At 35.6% G+C, this 25,986-nt stretch overlaps 1 protein-coding gene across 1 annotated transcript in view; it reads left to right on the top strand.

The window, feature by feature from the left end:
* LOC105529076 (protein TANC2-like) overlaps window positions 1-25,986 on the top strand; it is a gene marked incomplete at its 3' end in the record, with an annotated part of 274,386 nt that overhangs the window by 135,932 nt on the left and 112,468 nt on the right. Inside the window, exon 4 of the mRNA XM_011966129.1 lies at window positions 5,219-5,401. Coding sequence (XP_011821519.1) covers window positions 5,219-5,401 — 183 coding nt within the window. The remainder of the gene's footprint in view (window positions 1-5,218; window positions 5,402-25,986) is intronic.

The raw sequence follows: 25,986 nt of genomic DNA, 5'->3' as shown, positions 1-25,986 counted from the left end.
AATTTCTTTTATCAGTTTCTTGTAGTTTTCAGAGTACATTGTAGGTATTCTGTCAGATGTATTCATAAATATTTTATATTTGTAGAGTTATTGTAATAATGTTGGTTAAATGTTTTTTAAAATTTTCCAAATGTTCATTGCTAGCATATAGGAAGACACTTGATTCTTGTACATTAACTCTGTAACCTGTGAATTTGCCTTACTAACTTATTTTTTCTTATAGCTTTTTTGTAGACACCTTAGAATTTTTACATAGGCAGTCGTGTTGTCTGATCATATGATCCTATACTCATTGTTAAACTTCCTGTTTCTTGCCTGATGTATGGACTTGTAAGGATGTTGCAGAGTCACAGAGTGATGATACAAGCTCTGAGTTAAAAGGACATTTGAAATAATTTAGGCAAAATTCCTTTGCTTGTGTTACATATGCAAAATTGCCTTGTCTTTAGGGGCCAGTTTATCACCATGCTTATATTTTTCTCCTGTGTACTTTTAAAAAGTAAACTTTTATTGAAGCATGGCATGTAAACTGAAAAAATCGCCAATGATGTATACAGTTCACTGAATTATCACCAAATGAACATATTCTGCTAGAGGTTTTTGATTTCTGGGTTTTTATTTGCAGTTATTTTTATGACTTGAAAAACTAGAAGGCAGTTCTCTAGAATATGTATTGTCTTCAACTGAAGAGTTTCTCTGTTAACTTGAACTTTAATATCTAATAATCATTTATGTTAAGTATAATACTTCGTGATGACTGAAATCTCAATTGGATCATAGTCACTCCTAACATTTCTTTGGTGTCCATACACTTTAGACTCTGGTGCATTCTGAGCTCAACTTCTGAATGTCTAGTCACCAGGTGTCCAGCATAACTGAATTTTTTCTGTCAAGTTAGCAGTTTTTAAATTCTGCCACATCTCCATCACATTATCTCAGTCACTTTTAATTTGGTTGACTGAAGCAGGAAAAGAAAGATAGAAAATAAAGATTGAGTAATGCATAGTATCAGTAGATGCTGTCTTATATGCTTGGTAAATTGGACTCCCCCCACCCCCCCCCTTTTTTTTTTTACTTTGTGTTATAAAACTATACATGTATTCCTTATGCTATGCAACTTTGCAGAAGCTCCCAGTGGTATAGGCCAAGTATATGTCCCTGCCCCACTGATGCTGCTCTTGGCTCCATGAGTTCCTTAGGCCAGTGGAATGTTAGTGAGCAGAGAGGTTTTTCTTTGTTGTTTTTTCAGTAGAGACAGGGTCTCACTTTGTTGCCCAGGCCAGAGTACAGTAGTATGATCGTAGCTCTCTGCAGCCTCGAACTCCTGGGCTCAATTGATCTTCCTGCTTCAGCCTCCCAAGTGGCTGGGACTACAGGTGTTTGACACCATGCCCAAATATTTTTAGTTTTTGTAGAGTCAGTGTCTTACGTTGTTGCCCACATCGATCTCAAACTCCTGGCTTCAAGCTACTGTCCTGCCTCAGCCTCCCAAAGTGCTAGGATTTCAGACATGGGCCACTGTGCCCAGCCTTGAGCAGAAGTCTTAAGTATGTTCCTCTGATTCGACTTGGCCTCCTGCACTCCTCTTTTCTGCCAAGAAGAGCATGCTACATATATTCACTTGCCTTCAGTGACTGGGCCCAGTATTGAAGACACATAGCAGTAGTTTTGAACCTGACCATAGTACTGGTATCTAGCTAGCCCTATCATGCCCAACCTAGATCAGCTGACTCAGAGTCAGTCTGAAGGCTCATGAGCATACAGGAAATGTTGTAAACCACTGAGATTTTGAGATTGCTAGTTACCCAGGAAAAACTGGTATATAATCAGATTCTCTGCTCACCAGTCCTTTAAACTTGTATTTTTAGTTTTTTCTCTGTAGCTACAATGAGTTCAGGCACAATTTATAGGACAAAGAAGATGGAAGAAAATATTTTTAAGCAGAGAAGTAAAGTAGGACAGCCAAACTGGACTAATTGCAGTATTATTCCTTAAGGAGTGTTATTAGATTCTAAAATTATCAGCTAATTTTTAACATTGGAACATTTTAAGTGAAAAGAGGTGCTTCCCTAAATCAAATATATTGCTTCCAAAAATCTAATGCTGATTTTTTTCAATAAAAAGATTCCTCAGTTAAAGAATTACACTAATGGCATGCCTCTTTGTTTACGTAACTATAAAATACTGCAATTTCATATGAATCAATGTCAAATATATTCATGAAAGATTGGAAATCAAGGATGAGAGGAAGAGACTTGAAAAGTAAGTCTAAGAGATACAGTATTCATCTGACTAGAATTCCAAAGAGAGAGAAAAGAAAAGTTGGAAGAGAAGATTTAGTCAGTGTAGTAAGTGAAAGGACCCGGAGATGAATGAGAAGAAAAAAAGTTAAGATATATCCTAGGTAAATTCCTGAAATCCATGGATAGAGAATAAATCCTAGATTTCTCCCAACAGAAGTTTGAGATACGATAATAGTGGCCTCAACTAAGGTCGTGGTTGAAGAAATGGAGAGAACATGGCAGATTGTGGGTTTGCCTCTCCTGAACACATGATACAAATGGAGTAGTACAAATGTCTTTTGTGTCTGGCTTCTTCCACTTAGTATGTTTTCAAGGCTTTTGAATGTTATAGCATGAATCAGACCTTCATTCTTTTTATGGCTAGATAATGTTTCATTGTATAAATGTGCCACATTTTGTTTATCCGTTCACCAGTTAATGGCATTTGGGTTGTTTCCACTTTTTGGCTATTATGAATAATGCTGCTGTGAACGTTCATGTTCAAGTTTTTGCTTGAAAACCTGTTTTCATATCTTTGGATATATACAAAGGAGTGAAATGGCTAGGTTATATGGTAATTGTGTGTTTAACTTTTTGAGGAACCACTCTCTTACATTTCCACCAGCAATGTATGAAGGTTTTAATTTTGCCACCAACAGTTTTTTGTTATACCCATTTTAGTGGGTGTAAAGTGGTCTCTCATTTTGGCTTTGTTTTTCTGTAATGATTGTGGAGCTACATTATATATGCTTATTGGCCATTTGTGTATCTTCTTTGGAGAAATGTTTATTCAAGTACTTTGAAGTTTTTTTTTCTTTCTTTTTCAAGAAATGGTCTCACTCTGTCACCCAGGCTAGAGTGCGGTGGTGTGATCATGGCTCACTGCAGCCTCAACCTCCTGGGCACAAGCGATCCTCCCGCTTGAGCCTCCCAAGTAGCTGGGGCTACAGGTACATGCCACTGCACCTGGCTAGTTTTTTAAAATATATTTTTTGTAGAAATGGGATCCCACTCCATTGCCCAGGCTGGTCTCAAGCTTACGGGCTCAAGTGATCCACTCGCCCTGGCCTCTCAGAGCCTTGGGATTATAGGCATGAGTCAAGACAACCAGCTTTGCCCATTTTTACATTGGGTTGTTTGTCTTTTTGTTGTTGAGTTGAAGTAGTTCTTTATACATTCTATTAAAAGTAATGGCAAAAAAAACTGCAATTACTTTTGCACCAACCTAATAAATCAGAGGTGTCCAATCTTTTGGCTTCCCTGGACCACATTGGAAGAAGAAGAATTGTCTTGGACCACACATAAAATACACCTACAGTAACGATAGCTGATAAGCTTTAAAAAATTGCAAAAACAAACAAACAAAAAAAACCATAGTGTTTTGAGAAAGTGTATAAATTTGTTTTGGGCCACATTCAAAGCTCTCCTTGTCCACGTGCAGCCCGTGGGCTAGATAAGCTTGTTCTAGATGTTAGATTCCTATCAGATACATGATTTGGAAATATTTTCTCCCAGTGTGAGCATTGTCTTTTCACTCTCTTGATAGTATCCTTTGTTGCACAAAGTTTTTAATTTTGATGAAATCCAATTAATTTTTTCTTTTAATGCTTGTGCTTTTGGTGTCATATCTAAGAATCCATTTCCATTCTTGGACTCTCCATTCATCATTTTAATGTTTTCTTCTGACACATCTTCCAGTTTGCTAATTTTTTTGTGTCTAATCTACCTTTAAATCTATTTATTAAATTTTTAATTTCATAATTTCATTCCTCTGCTAAAATTTTGAACGTTTATTTTCTTAAACATATTTAGCATATTATTTTAAATTCTGTCCCTCATTGTTTTGTATTCAGTATTCTCTGTGAGACTATTTCTGGTTTATATGGCTTCTCTGATTTACTTTGTTCTTGTTATCTTATCTCTGTTATTGTTAATTAAGGGCTAGATGCTGTATGTGATAAATTATGTAAATAATTTGAGACCTGCGATGATATTACCTTCCTCCACAAAGATTTATGTTTGTTTTGAGCAGGCACGATCAATCCAAGATTGCCTTAATTTAATTTTATGGGAAATATTTAGAGCTGAGTTTTAGTCCCTGTGAGAGCCCGTCAAGTTTCAGTTCATACTTGCTCCTACAGTATAGTTCTTTGGGCTTTTAACAAAAGTGTTAGAGTTTTGCCAGCACCACTTTCACCCGTTGGTGGGCCTTAGACTACACACACACACACACACACACACACGCGCGCGCGCGCGCGCGTGCGTGCACATGCACACAGAATATATATATGTAAAAATTTATTATATATAATTTTATACCATATGTTCATGGTTCTAATTTTCCTTGGGAAAAGTTGATCTGAAGTACATAATTCTGCCATTACCAGAAATGGAAGTCAACAGCATATAAATAGAAGTAAACAGCATATAAATACTCTTTTTAAAAATTAGATTCAAAGATCATTATATTATAATGTCAGCCTTAACCACTTGAATTTTTGTGTATTTTCTTGGAGGTGGGGAGAAAGAAGTAGAGTTACAGTGATGCTACTAGCAATTGCACATGATGGCTTGCTAAGCAGATAAATACCTTTCATGTGTGTCTTATCGGGGAAAAAAATGTAAGATCATTTCTTTGTACAACTTATTTGGAAATATATTTTCTTTTATTTCCTTATATGATTACATCTCTCATGAGACAGTGAACACCTTATAAGAAGGAACCTTAGTTTACTCATCTTCAGTTTCCTAGTGCTAGACCTGGAATTGAGTACATAGTAATTGTGGAAATGAATGCATGTAGTGAAAATACTTTATTTGATTTTTCACAGTGAAAAGTCAGTATTTGTTGTTCTGAATTATCCTATAAGATGTATTTTAATAGGGAAGGCAGGATCTTTTCTCACCAGCTCTTTTGTTCCATCCCCTACTAACAGGTGGCATCTCCACAGAAAGCGACTGTGCTTTTGAGCCAGACTACGCCGTCCCGCCACTTCCAGTGAGTGAAGGTATGCAGCACATTCGGATTATGGAGGGCATGTCTCGCTCTCTTCCATCCTCCCCCTTACTCACACATCAATCTATCAGTGTTCGGCTCCAGCCTGTGAAGAAGTTAACTGGTAAGGACTTTACCTAAATTTAGTATGTTTAACAGGAAACCTAACAATATGACACTTTAGGTCATGACAGATGTGTATATGTGCATCTTTAGGTTTTTCCTGTCTGGCCTTCCTAATGTCACAGACTCTTGAAAAGTAGAACTCCAAATGATTTTAATTTAGAGAATTAGAACAGTGCTCAGTTTGACAGATTGATGTATTTATTTTCTAAATGACCCATCTGTTGTGAACATATTTTTCTAGGTTTTCAGGAAGTTTCTGGTTTTGCCAGAATACAGTGTTGTTCTGATTTCATTTATAAGCTTGTTCATGTCAGATTAACAGATGGAGACATTCTAATTTTAGGATAATAGGAGCTTGATAGTTCAGCAAAGGTACATCAGTCATATTTTATTTGAAATTGTTATTTGTATATTTTATATCTATTTTTAAAAGATAATTTAGATATTTTCCTCTACACTGGACATTAACTTCTTAGGATATTTATGATAATTCATAAGTTATGGATTATATTGATTTTAATATGATCTCACAATATGTATTACCCATTTAGATCAAGTTGTTAGGTGTGAAACTGTCTTTATTAAATGAACTTTTGTCCTTTTACATTTTTTCAGTAAATAAATTTTAATATATAGTTGAAGAATGCTTATGTGTGAAAATATGTAATCCTGGGTCACTTTGTTAGATTTCTTCTAGCATTATCAATACATCCCTGATGTCAGTAAGTTGACTAGTATTGTTGGGTTATAAGTGCATGGAGGCATGAAATTAAGTTATCCACAAAGGATATATCAACTATTTCCTATTTGTTTGACATTGAGCTAGACAGCAGAGAAGTTTGATTATCATTATTCAAAATAAAATAAAAGGAGAAATGAATTTTTGGGCACTTCTGTCTATGCAGAGTGAAACTTTTTCACTGTTTATAATTTTCATCAAAATAATAGCATTTCTTTATTCTATAGTTCTACAAAGCGTAAATTATGCCTCTTTACATTGTGTATTATTGGCATTTTCAAAAAAATAAGTGAATCAAAGTCACTTTGGTCATTAGATACTTCAGTCTAAAGACACTTTGGTCATTAGATTAAAAAAATAGGTAAAATAGCCTAATAACATAATATCCTGAAATACCAGTTGCCTTCTAATGTCTAAAAATATGATGAATTTTATGTAATTAGGCTTAAATAAAATCTCAGTGCTTAGAAATTCTCCTTGTTTTACAGTCAAAGGTATTATTGATTACTAAAAATATAAAAATCGCAAATCTGCTGGCTGTCATGTGATGTGCTTCATTTTACCACACACAGTGGAAAAATTAGCAAGTCCAGTTTCTTTCTTTTTTTTTTTTTTTTTGAGACAGAGTCTCGCTCTGTCGCCCAGGCTGGAGTGCAGTGGCGCAATCTCGGCTCACTGCAAGCTCCGCCTCCCAGGTTTACGCCATTCTCTTGCCTCAGCCTCCCGAGTAGTTGGGACTACAGGCGACCGCCACCTCGCCCGGCTAGTTTTTTTTTTATGTATATTTTTTAGTAGAGACAGGGTTTCACCGTGTTAGCCAGGATGGTCTCGATCTCCTGACCTCGCGATCCACCCGTCTCGGCCTCCCAAAGTGCTGGGATTACAGGCTTGAGCCACCGTGCCCGGCCAGCAAGTCCAGTTTCTATGCAGAAGTGAGCTGGATTACCTGAAGTTTTAGAGATACCACTTTCCTATCCCATTTGCCTATCTTAATTTGAATGTCAACTTAATAGTCAACCTTTATTAAGAGATAACTATTAAATATAACAAAGTCGATAACATACCTAATATCACAGAGTTACTGTAGTGAAACAGTAATGCAAAGTGTAGTTGATTAATGACATATATGAACTTTTGAGTTTTAATTTTGTAGTATTTGAAGCTTCTGTAATTTCTCAAATAGTTTTATTTACTGAAGACTATCAAAGGCCTAAAAATTTAATAATTAAGAATGCATTTTTAAATTTTGGAAGAAAACAACTGTTTACTGAAAGAGTATGTCATGAAAAGGTTTCTTTGGTCAGTTTTCTGCCAAGTGAAACAGAGGATAAGAATTGTCTAGTTTAACCTGGAATGAAATTACTTTGAAATTCAAAATAAAAACCTTAGTAGATTATTCATTAATTATTCCTTCTTGTGTAATCCTCAGTTACCCCTTCTTTTCTAATTATATCTTGTTATAAGTAAGTAAAAGGGAAGTTGAATGGAAAAAAAATTAGCTGACCGTGAAGAAATGTTTACCAAAGAATGGTTCTTTCTTGGCATTAATTATCAAAATGCAGTAATTTAATCAGACCATTAGGACTACACTTAGTAATTTCTCCATTTCAATACATTCAAACTTTCAGGTGCCTTATATGTATTCATATTACCAACCAAACTGAATGAATAGGTCCAGAAGAGTCATCATATTCGATTTTCTTTGTGACTTTCTAATAGTCTCTTGTCTCTGGCACAGTTAAAAGCAGTTTGCTTATTATTTTTCAATGCTTTTTACTTAATCTCACAAATATTTGTCTAAGGCCCATTACATGCGTAGGCACTGCTCTAGATATGATAGAGTGGTGTAAAAGGACTACTAAGACCCCTGCCTTCAAGGATTTTATATTTCAATTGAGAGAAGATATAATAAATGCATAGCCAGTAAATAAATACTTGAATTTTAAATAGTGGCAAGTACTACAAAGGTAATGCAATACAGAAGGGGATAGAAACTGGGGTTGAGGTAGAGTTTCCTTCTATGGAATGACTGGAGAGAGTCAAAGGAGGAGATATTTGAGCTGAGTTTTGAATTTAAGAAGGAACCAGCCATGGAAAGATCTGGGATCGGAGCTTTCCAGGCAGAGCTAACAGTCAGAACAAAAGTCCTAAAGCAGAAATGAGCTTGGCATGTTCAAGGAATGGAAAGAAGGCAAGTGTGGCCTAAGCAGAGTAAGTCTGAAGGGGGCAGTAATAAAAAATGAGTTAGAGCTGGGCACAATGGCTGATACCTGTAATCTCAGCACTTTTGGAGGCCAAGGCAGGAAGATTGCTTGAGGCCAGAAGTTCGAGACCACCCTGGACAACATGATGAGACCCTGTCTCTACAGAAAATAATTTAAACAAAATAACTGGGTGTCATGGCATGCCACCCATATGTAGTCCTAGCTACCAAGGAGGCTATGGTGGGAGTATTGCTTGAGCCCAGGAGGTGGAGCTGCAATGAGCTCTGATCGCACCACTGCACTCAGGTCTGGGAAACAGCAAGCAAGACCCTGCCACTAAAAAAAATAAAAATAAATAAATAAATAAAAAGAGTTGGAGAGGTAGGCAGAAGCCAGAGTTTTTAGGGTCATGGTAAGGCGCCTGCTCTGACTGTAGGATTTTAAACAGAGGAGGAACAGGTAGTAGTATGATCCAATTTACCTTGTAATCAAATCTTGTTGGCAAATATGTAGAGAATGAAGTATGAGGGACTAGAATATCACATGTTCATTAGCCTTGTGCAGTCAGCCCTCTGCATCCGTGGATTCAACCAAACACAGATAGAAAATATTTTTCTTAAAAAAACCATCTGTACTGAACATGTAGATTTTTTTATAATCCCTAAACAGTACAGTCTAACAACTATTTACATGGCATTTACATTGTATTAGGTATTATAAGTAATTTAGAAAGGATTTGACGCATACAGAAAGATGTGCATAGGTTATATGCAAATACTGTGCCATTCCATATCAAGGATTTGAGCATAATCCGAGGAAGGTCCTGGAACCAGTCCCCCATGGATACTGGGGGACAGGTGCATAGGTTTTCCTGATCTTTAAATAGTCATTATTAGTCATTGTCTTCACTTCTGATAAGATGGATACTTATGTTCTCATCTTATAAGATATGACAAAGGAGTATCCTTTTCCTATCATTGTTACTGTGTAACCTTTATACTCTTAACATATTTATCTTAGTCTTTATGCCGATGTATATAAAGACTCATTTGCAGATATAGGTCCATTTCCAAATACTTTAACTCATTTTCAGTCTGGAGGGAGTAAGAATGGGTAAAGACCAGCTCAAGAATAGATATAATTTAGAGCTTAAAAACTAATTTTTAAATGTATACACACCTCACTCTAGTCAGTACAAAAATAAGTTAATGTAGTAAACATGTTCAAGAGAGACACAGACTTTGTGGTCTGACTGTTTGAGTTTGTATTCCAGCTCTGAGTGTCACGTCATGACTGTTTGCTTCTGTTTCTTCATCTGTAAAATGGGGATAGCAATAATACAACCGACTTCATGGGTGGTTGTATTATTCTTATAATCACATTGTTTTATACTTTTTAAAAACTATGTTTAAGTGCTCAGAAAGTGTTAACTGTTATTGTTAATACAATTTGTTTAAATTTGTTGAGAAGTTTGTAAAAATTGCTTTTCATGTTAAACACCAGCGGGAACTTTAAAGCTTTATAGGTTTTTAAAGTCGCACTTTTTAATAAGTAATAGCAATAATAATGACAATAATTTTTATTATAATGTCTGTTGTGTGGCATACACTTATTAGCTTGTGTTTTTGTCACTGGTATCGCCACTTTACAGACGAGCAAATTAAGTTCACAGAGTGGTAAATGTCTTGCTGAAAGTAAAATGTCTTGTGGAGGATAATACAGCTAGGCAGCGGTCAGAGTTAGGATTAATACCCAGTCCCTCCAGATATGTCTCATTTTCCAAGAAGAAAATCGAGGTTTAGAGAAGTTAAATAGCTCATCCAGAGCATCTAGTATATCAGTTAAGATTTTTGTTGTTTCAGGTAATAAAAGATACAGCCAAACGGTTTAAGCAGTAAAGAAGACCTAAAAATTGGGCACGTTTCAAGGTTGTTGGACTTACTTAGGTATTGCTGTGCTTTGGGGGTGATGTGGAAGACAGTAAGCAGAGGCTCCCTGTGGTCTCCAGATTCTTGCCCAGTGCTCATTCCAAGATGCTTTCCCATAGTGTCATAAGGATCCTCAGCATAGATAGATGATTAAGGAGTGCTAAAACTTCATTCATTCTTACGGAATGTATATTATTTACCCATTATGTACATTTGTTAAATTTAGTGAAACTTAAATTTTGCATATACATACTTCGGGTAGGGGTGAAAATTGGTACAACCATTTTTATGGCAATTTGGCAATATGTATCACAGTTATAAGGCATATAATCCGTAATAAGCCAATTTTATTGCTAAGAGTTTGTTTTACAAATAAGCTTGAACAGATTTGAAAATGTGTATGTATGTGTGTACATACATGTGATATTGTTTATATAGCAAAAAATGAAAATCCAAATATTTCTCAATAGGAACCCGTGTGTGTTTTTAAATGACACATACGTATACACATGCGTGTGTTTGTTGGTAGCCTAGAGAGAGAACTCTTAATCAGAAGTGGGAGAGGGATGACATAAGTGTTGCTGTATAGCTTTCTGTAAGTCTTATCATGTTGAAAATGCAAAATCTCTTGAGACAGTATAACAAAATGAACCCTGTCATTTCCTAACTGTGTAATCTTGCTCAAATTTGTTTAAAGTCTCTGTACTTCAATTCCCTTATTTCTAAACTAGGGGTGATAATAGTATCTACCTCATAGGACTAATAAGATAATTAGATTAATTAGTACATGTAAAGTACATAAGACAGTGTCTGGCATAGAGTAAGTAGTCAAAATGTTAGCTACAATTATTATTATAGTTTCCAAAGAGATGTGGGTATTGTTTATCAGCTATGTCAAGTATGTGTTCTGAGCTTTTGCAAGGTAGCCTTCAAGAAACTTAATTACACTAAATAAGTCCCTCTACTTTTCTGAGGAGTAATCTTCAAATACCAACATCAAATAGACTATTATCTAATCTCTGGGGGGGAAAATGGCCTGATTTTAAAAGTGTTTGTTGCCAATAGATTGGATTGACCTTGTGGCAATCCAGTTTGGATGGCAAATAAGTCACAATAACTGATCTGATCATGCTGAACCTGGATATTTTAGATGCTAGCTATGGCCAAAGCCATGAATAAAAAGGGAACATTTACTTGTTCCAGAAACATCCTGGGGAAACCATTGAAAAGTTCTTTTGACATTAAAAATGGCCTATACATAGTGTTATTCTACATAGTCTGATATAAGTATATTCATGATATGTTCTTTGCATAATAATATACTTATCTTGCAATTTTTGAAAATGTACTAGAATTCAAGATATACTGTGGTGAATTTTATGATGGGAAAAAATACAGAATTGCTAGCAAGATTAAGATTTCTTAAACATACAGTCTAGCATATAACAAACATTAAATATTGTTTTTCTTCTTATTTATATCTTGGAAAAATGGAAACATAGTCTTGTTTTGTAAACATCCTGGAAAAATTATTGAAAAGTGAATTGGAAACTATAAAGGTCCTGTAGATAGTATTAGTCTCTATAGTCAAGATTTATTTCAGCGTACTTATAATGCTGTGGCATCTGAGTAAATATCTTGCAATTTTAGGATAAACATTGGAATTCATAATATAGTATAATGAATTTGTTAGATTAAAAAATATAGGAGACATGCATGGTAGTCTTAAGTTCCATCATTGCTAATTGTTAGAGACCACGTGTTTTTGTAAGATTAAATGAGGAAATATATACCAAGACTTTTAAGCTCTTTTGGAATAACAGAATAATTGAACTATTAGGTCTGGACCTCAGACAGTACCAGGGTACTGTTTCTAATTCGGTTTCTAACTATTTCTAATTCAGATTCTCTGGTTTATGAGATAAAGATTAGGTTATTGTAAAACAGTATAGGATTGGATAAAAGGGGAGGGGCCTTATTTCCATTTCTGGCCTTGAAGAGTTTATTTCTGTAGTCTTCCAAATCAAAAGTAGAGAATGTTAGAGGGTTATTACTTAATTCAATATAATAATTTCAATTATCGTGAGTCAGTATTGTTAAAGAAAACCAGAGCTCAACAGTAAAGTGGTAAAAACAGATTTTAGTAAGGCTCTTTTGCAATAGTATAGAACTGGGCTCAATTCTGAATACAGTAAAGAATGTTGGGTATTTATAGCCAAGGAGAAGAGTGGGGTGGAAGATAGAATCAGTGAATGGGAAATTAAGAAGAGGCTTCAAGAGTAAGAGGATTATTGCCGAACCACTAAACAGTGCCTTGCTGAAGGCAAGCCATGTTGACCAGATTATCAAGGGTAGGAGGATTCTCACTAAACTGAGTTAGCAGGATTCTTGCTACGACTGGGCCAGGAGGCTTAAGGACAAGGCCCACGCAAGAGCGTTGAAACAAACCTGTACGTTATGCACATGTACCCTAGAACTTAAAGTATAATAAAAAAAGAAAGAAAGAAAGAAAGAAGGAAGGAAGGAGGGAGGGAGGGAGGGAAGGAAGGAAAGAAGGAAAGAGGGATCAGAGGAGCCTGACGAAAGTTTGGTTAAGGGGTGAGCCTTTGCCACTGCGTATATGTTGAACACCTAAAAGGCAGCGTAAATTATCAAATAAATAATCCTTTTGTGATATTTACATACACTGGATTTCAAAATAATTAAATCTTCTCTTTTTATATTTAACCTGTGAGGTTTTAGACAAGAAAGTAATCTTCTAGTTTTTTTTTTTTTTCCATATTTGAGTGGAAGTCACTCATACAGAGTAGAAGTATTATTTATACTGTTGCAGTGTTTATTTATAAAAGGATTATTTGTAGTAGGTGTAGTAATACTGTATGTATTCCATTGAAATATAGTAGCCCTGTCTTCCTGCCTCTATTCAGCCACCACTAGGGAAAGTTTGCAAAAGTGCCCAAATGACCCTTAATGAAGAGAGAGCCAAAATAACAGGTCATTTATACTTTTAAAATGAAATGGTTTCATTTCTGTCAAGTTAGATGAAAATTGGAATGGAAGAAAAACAATAAGAAAAATATTTTTAAAAGCCACATAAGATGAAATAAGTTAGTTGTCACAAGAAAGTGATATCAGTTTCCCTTATAAAGATGAAGTTATCAGAGTGTATAAAAAGCATTTCCAGTGAGATGTTATTTATAATAGATGCTTCTAAACAAATTGAGAGGAAGCTTGCAAATAAAGGGATGAAATATATATACCAAATAAATGTTGAGAAAAGGATAGTATTATTTGCAATAATATTAAACACAAAGAAAAAAGTTTTATTTGATATTTTATGCAGATACAATTCATGAAGTAGATGTTAACGATTATTGCTTTTTTATGCATGAGACAACATGGCATCAAAATGTATAAAGTTATCCAAGAGAAAAGAAAACATATGTTCACACCAAAACTAGTACACATATGTTCATAGCAGCATTATTCATAATAACCAAAGAGTGAAAACAGTTTGATGTTCATCAGCTGATGAGTGGATAAATAAAAAGTGATATATTCGTATTACTTGGCATTAAAAATAAATGCTTTCATGATCCATGGTGAACTTTGAAAATGTTAACGCTAAGTGAAAGAAACCAGTCACAAAAGAACATATATTATACAATTGCAGTTATATGAAATGTCCAGAATAGACAAATAATCTATAGAGACGGAATGTTAATTGGTAGTTACTTAAGGGAAGGGGGTCACCAATGATGGTATAGGTAGTGAATGCTTAAGAGTCTAGGGTTTCATTTTGGGGTGATGAAAATGTTCTACACTTAAATTATGGTGACAGTTGTACAACTCTGTGAACATACTAAATCCATTGAATTGTACTTATATCTCAATAAGAAAGTTTTTTAAAAATAAAAACTTTATATATTAAACATTAGCAACCAAAGGGAAAGTTGATGAATTTATATTTAACCCATTTATGCCTGAGGCTACAAATTTTTTCATGTGAAAAATCAGACCTTGGCCATGACCTTGAGCAGTAAGATATAAATAACTCCCACAAGCTTAGCAGTCCAATAATGGAATACTAGGCATAAATGCGTTAAAGCAGATTTCATGCCTCATAAAATGAACAGCTCATTAAAGGATATGGATAATTTGAATAATAAGCAATTAATAAACAACTCTTTATATTTCAGAATTGCTAAAGGATTTGGAATGTTCTAAACAAAAAGAAATAAGTGTTTGAGATGATGGATATCTCAGTTACCCTGATTTGATCATTACATATTGTATGACTATATCCAGATATTACATATACCCCATAAATATGTAAAGTTAACATGTGTCAAGTTTTTGAAAGCTTAATTCAGCTGAGTGTAGAACCTCATACTGAAAAACATAAGATTTCTTATACTTGTATTATTTTCCAGCACTTGTGAACTGTTTATAAAAGTTGATTTTAGGCCGGACACGGTGGCCCAGGCCTGTAATCCCAGCACTTTGGGAGGCCGAGGTGGGCAGATCACGAGGCCAAGAGATCGAGACCATCCTGGCCAACATGGTGAAACCCCGTCTCTACTAAAAATACAAAAATTAGCTGGGCGTGGTGGCACGTACCTGTAGTCCCAGTTCCTCGGAAGGCTGAGGCAGGAGAATCCCTTGAACCCAGGAGGCGGAGGTTGCAGTGAACCAAGATCGTACCGCTGCACTCCAGCCTGGAGTGAAAACAGTTTGATGTTCATTAGACAGAGCGAGACTCCGTCTCAAAAAAATAAATAAATAAGTAAAAATAAAAAAAGTTGATTATGTATTTTGGCCATAAAGAAATCTCTGGACAATGCACCTATTTTTCATTGAAAATCAAAATAGAATCTAACAACAAAGAAGATAGGGAGAAATTTCTTTTCTACTTCTAAAATTTTTAAGTTTTAAAATAACTTTTGGGTTAAAATAGAAACCAAAATTGGAAAAAAAAAGTTGGAAATTAATATGTATTATGTATTAAAACTTATTAAATGTAGCCAAAGTGATACTCTGTGGAAAGGTCATTACCTTGAATACTTTTATTAGAAAACAGGAAGTACTGAAAATAAATGAACTAATAAGTCAAGGAGATTGAGGAAGACATAGTAAACATGAAGTAATCAATAAAGTTAAAAGAGAAAATGAATAAACAAAAAACTAGTACTTGATCAATGAAGCCACAGTTCCCTTGAAAAGACTAAGACAATAGAGGAATCTTTGATAGAAGTGATCAAAATGAAAAAGAGGGATAGAGAAAACATAACATACAGAGCGAAAAGTTAGTCACTAATCTTTTTATTATAAGAGAATACAGCATATAGCTTTATAGCAAAACAACACACACAAAAAAACCTTGAATGAGATGGAAGAAAATAGGCTGTAAATTTGACTCAAGAAAACTTAAAAGTATGACTAGCCTGGTAACCATAGAAATCAAAGATCTCCAAGAGTCAGCAGACCTAGATGATTTTACAGGCAAGTTTTAGCTAAACTTACAAGTAATAAAGTTATAATAATAGTAGTAGTAATTAAAGATAATATTTTTTGAGCGGTTACTCTGTTCTAGGCAGTGTTAAGTACTTTACGTATATGAGCAAATTTAATCTTCACAGCAAACTTAGTGGATAGTCAACAGTCTCTGTGTGAACACTTTCAATGATGGTAAGCTTTCTTCTTTGTGACATAGCCTGTTCCTTTGTTCGATAGTTTTAACTGGCAGTTCTCTAATTTACATGGATGGAAATGCCCTGCTTTATTGCTCCTACCCGTTAGTCCTAGTTCTGCCTTTTAGAATTATATTGCATAAACTAACCTCTTTCACATGGCAGTCTTACATCCTGGAAAGCAGCCATCATGTGTACTTTTCTGTAGCTTAAAAGACTTTATTTACAGCCTGTCTAATATCAAGATGGTAGTGCAACTGTTATTTTCATGATCTTCTGCTCTAGTAACCATATGAAAATGGACATGAGATTACTTTGAAGTTACTCTTCCTTGTGACCCCTTATCAACTCTCAGTAAGCATTTTTTTTCTTTTGAGAAATTTTATAGAAACTTCTAGTATCCACATTTTGGCATCCTTTAGTCCTGTAGTTCTGTGAATTTCCTGCATGGTTTTATAGAAACTGTTATTGGTAGTTTCATGTTCATGTCTTCCTGTCCTTTTAGAATTCTGAAAGGTAAATTGTTTGGGCCTGGATTTTGATTATGTGTATTTTAACTTGTCCTCAAAATTTGGTCTTTAATGACCTCTTAATGATGTTTATTAGTTTAAATATAATTTTCTTAATGGAGAACATTAAAGCACAATCAGAGTTGGCTTAATTTGTTTAGGTTGCTATAAGAAAAAACTTCTGAGACTGGGTAATTTATAAAGAACAGAAATTTATTTTCTCACAGTTCTGGTGACTGGGAAGTGTAAGATCAAGGCACCAGGAGGTTTGGTTGTCTGGTGAGGGCTGCTGTCTGCTTCCAAGATAACACCTTGTTGCTGCATCCTGCAGGAGGGAGGAACATGGCGTCCGCGCCTGAGGGAAGGTGGAAGTGTGAGAGAACCTAACTCTGTGGCCTCTTTTATAAGGTCTTAATCCAAGCCACAAAGGGAGGAGCCTTTATATGACCTAACTACTGTTGAAAGGTCCTACCTCTTTGCTGTCAGATTGGCCATTAAATTTCAACACCTGAATTTTGGAGGACACGTTCAAACCATAGCACCAAGGGCTGAGTCATGGATTGTTCTGTCTCATGCTTAGAGCAGGATATTGTTAGGCATGGCAAACTTTGGAGTCAGATATACTTGGGTTCAAACTCTGACTCTGCTACTTACTAGCTGTATGACCTTGGCATACAGTCACTTGACTGCTCTGAGTATGTTTTCTTACCTGTATTATATTATTGGTATTTCTGCATCACAGAGTATTGTACGGATTAAATAAGATATCATGGCCGGGAGTGGTGGCTCACACCTGTAATCCCAGCACTTTGGGAGGTCGAGGTGGGAGGATTTCCTGGACTCAGGAGTTTGAGAATAGCCTGGGCAACATTGCAAAACCCTGTTTCTACTAAGAATACAAAAAAAATTAGCTGGGTGTGGTGGCATGCACCTGTAATCCCAGCTACTTGGGAGGCTGAGGCAGGAGAATCACTTGAACCCGGGAGGCGGAGGTTGCAGTGAGCTGAGATAGTACCACTGAACTCCAGCCTGGGCAACAGAGTGAGACTCTGTCTCCCTGCCAAAAAAGTAATTTATTAAATAAGATATATGTTAAGAACTTAGTAAAGAGTTTAGCTTGTAGAAGGTGATTCATAAATGAAGCTTATTATAAAATCACTGCATGATTATCTTTCCCATGCAGAAGATCTGTCCTGTCCTTGTCCATTTTTTAATTCTAAAAATATCCCAACAATCCTTTTTGCTGTCTTCAAAACATAGCTCTTCTCAGCTGGGGCAGTATTCTTCCTGGACAGTATACTTAAATGGTTTTCTACTCTTCATCTTTGATTATGGTTTTCTACTCTTCATCTTTGATTATTTCCCTCTCTCTTTGTGTATTTCTTCTTCGGGCACAATCTGTCTTTATCGAAAAATTTCTGGTATGGCAATATTTATTTCTTTAGATGTTTCCATATGTTTATGATTGTATAAATTGCTTTTTATTTTATTTATTTATATTTTGAGACTGTATCTCGCTCTGTCACCAGGCTAGAGTGCAGTGGCACAATCTCGGCTCACTGCAACCTCTGCCTCCTAGGTTCAAGTGATTCTCCTGCCTCAGCCTCCTGAGTAGCTGGAATTACAGGCATGCACCACCACACCCAGCTAATTTTTGTATTTTTAGTAGAGATGGGGTTTCACCATGTTGGCCAAGATGGTCTCAATCTCCTGACCTTGTGATCTGCCTGCCTCAACCCCCCAAAGTGTTGGGGTTACAGGTGTGAGCTACCACGTCCGGCCATTGCTTTTTATTTTTAATCTGTACCCTCAAACCATATTTTCTTTTAAAATTATTGACCATTGGCTCATAGCTTCTTTTCTCTACATTTTAAAAGAAATGTTTGCCTGAATCTGAAGTGTTGAATTGATGGTCCAGCATTCCTTTTAGTGCTGTGACCAATGAAGGGTCAAACCAAGGACACCTAGGACCTGAGATGGAGAAGGCAAGTTAGTAAGATAACAGTGTGGTAGCACTCACGAAGTAGATGCATAAACAGACCCTAAACATTAGGGTGGATCAGCAGTAGGGTAATCGTTGGGTGTCACAGGAAGTAAGGGGAACCTGTTAATCCAAGGGAATCTAGCGGGAGGCAGTAAGCAAAGTTCCAGGGAGGACAAGTAGTCAGCACCAAGAAAAATGTCTAACATTGAGGACACAGTGTAAGGTAATGTTTGTTTTTCAACAAATCTTTATGGAATGTCTATAATGTGGCAGGGTTAAGGTTCAGAACTCTAGGCCCAGAACTGATAGGGTCACACTGGTCAGGAACCCAGCTGAATGCAGAACCCATTTAGAATTCTACATATTCATTGGTAAACTCTGGGCAGATTAGTTCTTTTTGAGCTTCTGTTTCTTCATATGTAAAGTGTAGATAACAACACCTTAAGGCTGAGAGGAATACAGAAATGTGTGTAGAGTTTCTTTTTGTGCCAGGCACTTCTTGTGACAAACAAGAGGAAATAATAAAAAGAATCCTAGCATGTGAAAAAGTTGTCAATCATTTGATATCCTCTTTAGCTACTGTGTTGTGGTTCCAAGAATTGGCTATCAGTTTTAAACATAGAAAATACCATGAAGATTACAGAAAAAAAAAAAAAAATCCTTCATTGTCCATCCTTCTTCTGTGACCTTCCCCAGAAAACTCACCATGATTTATGCCATGGTCCGTAGGAAGTCTAATTTTTTTACTTAATTGACCTTGTCCTTCTCTACTTGCTTAACTTCCCACCTGCTGTGGAATGTGAGCAGTTTAGAAAGTGTCATGTGGAGTTTAAGGGCTAAACAATTTTGGCCATGAGGAATACTTTTCAGTCACAAAGCATCACAAAAGTCAAATAAATATCCACGATTCAAAAGAAATCCTTAGTAACTCTCTGAACAGGAAATAAATTGCAGTATGGGATAATACAAAGGTTAGAACAGAATATATGTTCACATTATAATAGAAATTTTTATAATTGTAAACTGTATATTCTGATTATAGAAAATTATGCACCCAAATTGACATTCAACCCATAAGAGTAATAAACCCATGGCATGGCAGAGTAACTCCCACTTAGAGGAGGATTTTAAACACCAGAGGGCAGAGTGTTCCAGAGGACATTTTCAGTTCACCTGGCCTTTCTTAAGTGTAAATACGCATCCTCACCTTGTCCATCAGTCATTCATGTCATTGGCAGAATTTCAGAAGTTTAGAAATACGGTCATTTCATTTTACTTATTTTTTTAAAAGACACAGAGTCCTGCTTTGTCACCCAGGCTGGAGTGTGGAGGCACGATCACTGCTCATTGCAGCCTCAACCTCCTGGGGTCAAGAGATCTTCCCACCTCAGCCTCCTGAGTAGCTGGGACTACAAGCGTGCACTACCATACCTGGCTAATTTTTTCATTATTTTGTAGAGATGGAGTCTTGCTATGTTGCCCAGGCTGGTCTCAAAGTCCTGGGCTCAAGCAACCCTCTCACCTCGGTCTCCCAAAGCGCTGGGATTACAGGTGTGAGCCACTGTGCCCAGCCAAGAAATATGGTCATTTTAGAGTTGTCTATGTGGTGTTGTCAGTTTTGATGACTTTGTTTAGCTAGCACAATTAGCAGTATTTTGAGTTATACCAGAGTTGGTTGAACATCTCTGTTTCCCCCTTTTCTGGTTAATGTTCACGTTTCTGATTTCTGAAAATGATTTTTTTTAAAAAAAATTACATACACATCTATATCATTCTGTAAATTTTATAACTTTAGTTTAATGAAATAAGTAAAGTGAGAGAAAAGAGATTTGATATGTGTATCTTATGGCTCAGTATGCCCTTTTATGCCCTGCTTATCAATAAAAACATTCTGAAAGAACCACCTGCCAACTCACGACCTTTTTCAAATGTTACAATTATCATTTAGAAGTAGCATCACACATTTGGGAAAATTTTATTCAGGGTTTAGATAGTAAAGTTGACATATAAAATAAAAACTAAGTATAAAAATTATCCTCAGAAATTCATTACATATCATTCATGACATGCATTAAACAGAAATACTGCTTCTCAATATGTCCAACCCTGCCAGTTTATCCTTTAGAGTTGTAACTATTTCACTCTTTACCCTCTTTTTCTTCGACCACCAGATGAAGTAGGTGGCTAATGTATAGGGATCACATATATGATTTTTAAGAATATATTTCTTTTTCTTCTCTGTCAGTCATTACCCTACTGCTGCAGATTGAAGTCCTGATCTGGAGCAGTAGCTGTTGCTAGGAAAGATACAACCCCCCGTAGAAATTTGGCCAAAACTTGAATTGCTGTAACTAGTAGAATGGTTACTTTCTTATTCCTGTGAGAACAGAGATTTCCTATGTACATCTCTTCATAAATATTACCCTACCTTTAAGTACTATGGAGTTTAGCATGGATGATCACTCCTTAGAGAAAGCTTTTAATATTGCAAGACTGGAAAAAGAATAAAAATAAAAAAGAATATAAAACTGTGTAAGTTTTAGCATGACTTACCTAAATTAATCATAAAGGAGTTAAAAATTAGTAACCAAGGGGAAGAGCTTAACTCCTTAAATCTCTCTCCACCCTTAAGTTAAATCCAGTTTTTCAAACAAAACCAAACCTGTGCATTTTGTCTTTTAAAGTATTTTAATCATGTCCTCATCCCAGTTAGCTCTTACAGAGCATAAGCAACGTTAATATGAAAGTCAGTGAAAAATTCAGTTGTGGTCCAAGTTTACATTTTTTGCATAACTTTTCTGGCATCTCTCTAATGCAAAGATCTGCTCAACATGACTTGATGATGGGGAGGTGGGAGAGAAACTTGCTCTTTTTACTTAAGATATTGGATAATCAGTATTCTAAAAAGTCACAACTAAAGAGAATTTCCCTCAAAAACAACTACTGGCGCAAGACAATATTTGAGTTAAAAAACTTACTAGATAGAAGAGATTAGACCATCCAGGAAACAGAATGAGATATGCTGTCGATAGAATTTACAGGTCAAACATAACAGCTCATTTTTGAGTTTACACTACAGTTTTCTAGTTAGGTAGGATAAAAAGTAATAGGTTATTTTAAACAACTCTATCACTTTGCATGTTCTTTAATATTAACCATTCCATAGAAACTGCTTATACTTCTTTATTACCAAGTTACTATTTTCTAAAGACATTTATAAGTCATGTTGAGGCAGTAGAATTACCTGTACATTATTATATTAAATAATCCTTGAACGCTAGTCCACAGTATCTGTATCTCCTATAATTCTAAAAAGAAATAGCTACTTGTGACAAGTATGTGCAGTGTGATGGGACACAATATCCAACCAAACATAAAACCTAGCCCGGAAAAATGTTTACCCTTTCAAGCAATTTTCTGTGTTTGTGGAGTTCTATTGAAATTCCACTTTTCATTTTTATCTTTGCTATTTTGCTTAGATACTATTTAAAAAGATAATATAGATTTTTAGAATTTAAAGCCTTTGCATTGTATTTGTTTTTTCTATTCACACAGTAACGTTAGGAATAAGGTAGAACATGCTTTACTGAGATGAATCAGAGGGTCAGAGTAGTTGGGTGACTTACTCAGGCTTGTATTTAAAAGTAGCAAAGCTGTTAGTCTAGCTACAGTCAGAAGACTAGTCAAATGCATGTCCATCCCACTACATTGCAATTCTTTTTAGTCACATTTTACTGAGGTTCTTCATTTATGGAGATAAATGCATCATAAATCTATGACCAATTCATAAATCTATGACCAACAAATATATAACTTTCCCAGAATTTTTATTATAATGGCAATGTTGCCCACATAAGAGAATGGTGTAATAAGTAAATTTACCTAATATTTTGCTTTGTATTGTATCTGAATATTTCATTAAATAAATGGTGATGGAAAAGTAACACAGAGATATGATGTAGAACAATTTCATACAGAACTACCCTATCTAAATAGATGAAATATCGTAGCATCAATGGCCCATGCTTAATAAATCTAATGAAAGATATTTTTCTGCACCAGTCATCTCAGAGGCACGTCCAGAAGACTATAGAGGGAGTACCATTATGACAATCTATGCATTGTGCTTTCACTAGCTTCCCCTTCTCCTGTGATACCATTTGGAAGCTATCCTACTATCCCCTAAAAGGGGGAGCTCTTCCTGATTCCTGGGAGGTGAGGAGAAACTATGACAAGAAGAAGGTTGTCCAGGCCCAGTTAGGGAGAGGCCTTTAGAAGCATGGGGTGGACCAGTAACCCTGTCTTACAAGTGATTGACGGAGAAGTTTTCTTGTTCATGAATGAAGGCTATGAGCATTTTTAGCGAAGTTAGTGTCTTTTGAAACTTTCTTTATCTAGAAGGAATACAGATGATAGTATGCCTCTCTTTGAAATTGGTGTCATTGCTACTTTATTAGTCAATCAGTTGATAGTGCTGCAGTTTTGGCATATCTGATGCATACCCATGTGAATGAAAGGCATTTAATTAGGGTTTTAATATCTCTAAGTATTTAAAAATGAATTTTCTGCTATCTCAGACTCTAGTAGTTCCTTACATTGCAACAAAATCACTGTATAATTTTAACACTTAATAAATTATGGAGATACTGCAGACCTATATTAGCTTGCTAAAGTATTAATATTTTAAGTTACCTCAATTTTGTTGGTGCCTACTAAGTAACTGTTTTACAACAACGTATATTTACATAGCTCTGATTCAGAAATTCAGAAGAGTAAAACATGAGAAGGAAACAGTAAGAGGGGAGTTTACAGCTTTAAGGCATGAGGAGCTTACAGCTTTTTAATATAAATTGTTCCCAGAATCCATGTCACAGATCCTTATATGGTGCTGCTTTTTTCCTCTTGGTTGCTATGACAACAGCAGCACTGCACCATTCATCAGCTCTGGACCTGGGCTGCACTGCTAGCCTTCCCTGTTACTCCTGAATGTTAAGAAGAACATCCGTGAATCATTCACTCTGTTAACGCTGCGCCATTAGAAACCTAAGAACCAGTTCTTCCAGTAATTTGCTCTAACAGAGGGTGAACTAAACTGCGCCACAGAGAAAAATTGTGTAAAAATATTTCTTTTATCCTAATGGAATCATACAACCTATATTTGCTGCAGTATTCTGAAAGGATAAGCTTATGTCAGGCAGTCTAATGAAAAGAACTCGTCTGTGTAATCTCTTGAAATCATTAGTTGTTCAAAACAGAATACCACAGTGCTTCTCTGGATACAAAAAGAAGCAGGTGATGTTGTTAGGGGTTCTAAACCCCTTTGGGAGCGTCTCTTGTGCTTTGGGACCATAATCAACATCTGCTATAAGAAGTATCACCTGTAACGCACAGTAAGTTCTGAGCAGCGTAAAGAGCCGGCTGGAGATTAAAGTGTGGGTCATTCCTGATGTGTCGGGTCTGATAACAGTGTGACCAGTGAATAAGAAGCCTTTCAGATTTTCTAGGGGAAAAGACTCTATAGTATTGACTACTGGGAAAGAAAAACTAAAACCTGTGAGTATGATGAGTAGAGTGTTTGTTATATGGATTTCTGAGCTGTAAAGTCTACTTTGTTCTTTATAGAAAAAGAAACACAGCCTAAGATAATTTGACATTTAGTTTTCAAGGAAGCCATTAAGAAGCTGTATTTTGGCACATTTATTAATTTTTAATTATGTGTTCTTTTGCTTTATATATTTATATGCATATATGAACCTTTTGAAATAGTTTTATATTTTAAAAAAGAATATGCATTACCGAGAAGGCTGTTAAAAACTCAGTTTTTCAATGTAAATATGAAGGTTAGATTGTCTCTTCTGTTAGAGATTCCAGAATAGACTTCTACTTCCTGTTGCAGTATCCTTATAAATAAAATACCTTTTTTAAAAAATAACAATATGGAAATCTAGAATTTTGTAAATAAGCTTTCCTAATACATAAAGTCTTTCTTGTTATTTCATTAACTGGAGTGTTTACAAATGGACTTTCTTAGTTTAAGAATTTTTTTTAACAACACAATTTGCAAGTTATGATATTTATTGTCTATTTTCCCAGTTTAGACTAAATTAGAAATTTACCTTTTTTTTTGCTTATATTTGTAGATCATTTGGTAATTATCAACAAGATATATTGATTTTATATACTGAATTTTCTTAAAAGACTCATTGTTTTCTGGCTTTTAATTATTTTCTCTTTTTAGTTCCTCAGCTAACCATGGTAACTTAGAAATGTCTTGAAAGTCGGAACTTGGTTTTTCAAAATTAGAATATTTGTAGTGATCTTAAGCCACTTCAAAAAAGAAAAAGATATTTTCATTTAGTCTTACTCTTTCAATTACTTGTCTTCCTAAGTTGCTCTTATTGATTTATTGATTGATAGAGACAGGGTTTCACTCTGTTGCCCAGGTTGGAGTGCAGGCGCAATGATGACTTGCTGCATGCAGCCTCCATCTCCCAGGCTCAAGCCATCCTCCTGCCTCACCCTGTTGAGTAGCTGGGACTACAGGCATGTGCCACCATGTCCAACTAATTTTTTTTTTTTTTTTTTTTTTGAGATGGAGTGCAATGGTACGAACTCGGCTTGATGCAAGCTCCGCCTCCCGGGGTTCACGCCATTCTCCTGTCTCAGCCTCCCAAGTAGCTGGGACTACAGGCGCCCGCCACCATGCCCGGCTAATTTTTGTATTTTTAGTAGAGTCAGGGTTTCACCTTGTTAGCTAGGATGGTCTCGATTCCTGACCTCATGATCCGCCCGCCTCGGCCTCCCAAAGTTCTGGGATTACAGGCATGAGCCACCGCACCTGGCCCTCCAACTAACTTTTTTTTTTTTTTTGTAGAGATGAAGTCTCATGTCACCCAGGCTGATCTCAAACTCTTGGGCTCAAGCAGCCCTCCCACCTTGGCCTCCCCAAGTGCTGGGATTACAGGTATGAGCTGTCGCTCCCAGTCTGAGTTGCTCTTCTGAAATGCACGTTATTTGGAAAATATATACTTCAGTGATAAGACTAGGTTCTTTTAATTTACACAATTAGCAAAAGAAGATTTTTGTTATTTTGTCATTATACCATTCAATTTCTATTCTTTCTTCCATTTTTGAGACTTTGCCTATTTATACAAGCGACTTTGCCCAATGTTTAAAAAGCCTTTAAATAGGGAGAATTAATATGTTAAGGGATGAAGGGATTAATCATTTATATTAAGAGTTATATATGTCATTAATAACAAGATTTTGCTTCTATCATCTGTAACAGATCAAATAAATATTCACATTTTAACTGTTGCTCTGCAAGTAAATAAAATAGGAATTTTAAAATTTATGTATATTTAATAATTGTGTACATTATAAGTTAATGCTTCTTTATGACTATCCTCACAGATGTGTATATAGAAAACAAAGGATTCTATATATCTATTATCTCTGAAACTATAATTTTTATTAACAGTAGCCAAGAGGCCGGGTGCCATGGCTCACACCTGTAATTCCAGCACTTT

The sequence above is a fragment of the Mandrillus leucophaeus genome, unplaced genomic scaffold (assembly GCF_000951045.1).
Source record: "Mandrillus leucophaeus isolate KB7577 unplaced genomic scaffold, Mleu.le_1.0 Scaffold747, whole genome shotgun sequence".
NCBI classification, from domain to species: domain Eukaryota; kingdom Metazoa; phylum Chordata; class Mammalia; order Primates; family Cercopithecidae; genus Mandrillus; species Mandrillus leucophaeus.
This window is presented reverse-complemented; position numbering and strand designations above follow the sequence as displayed.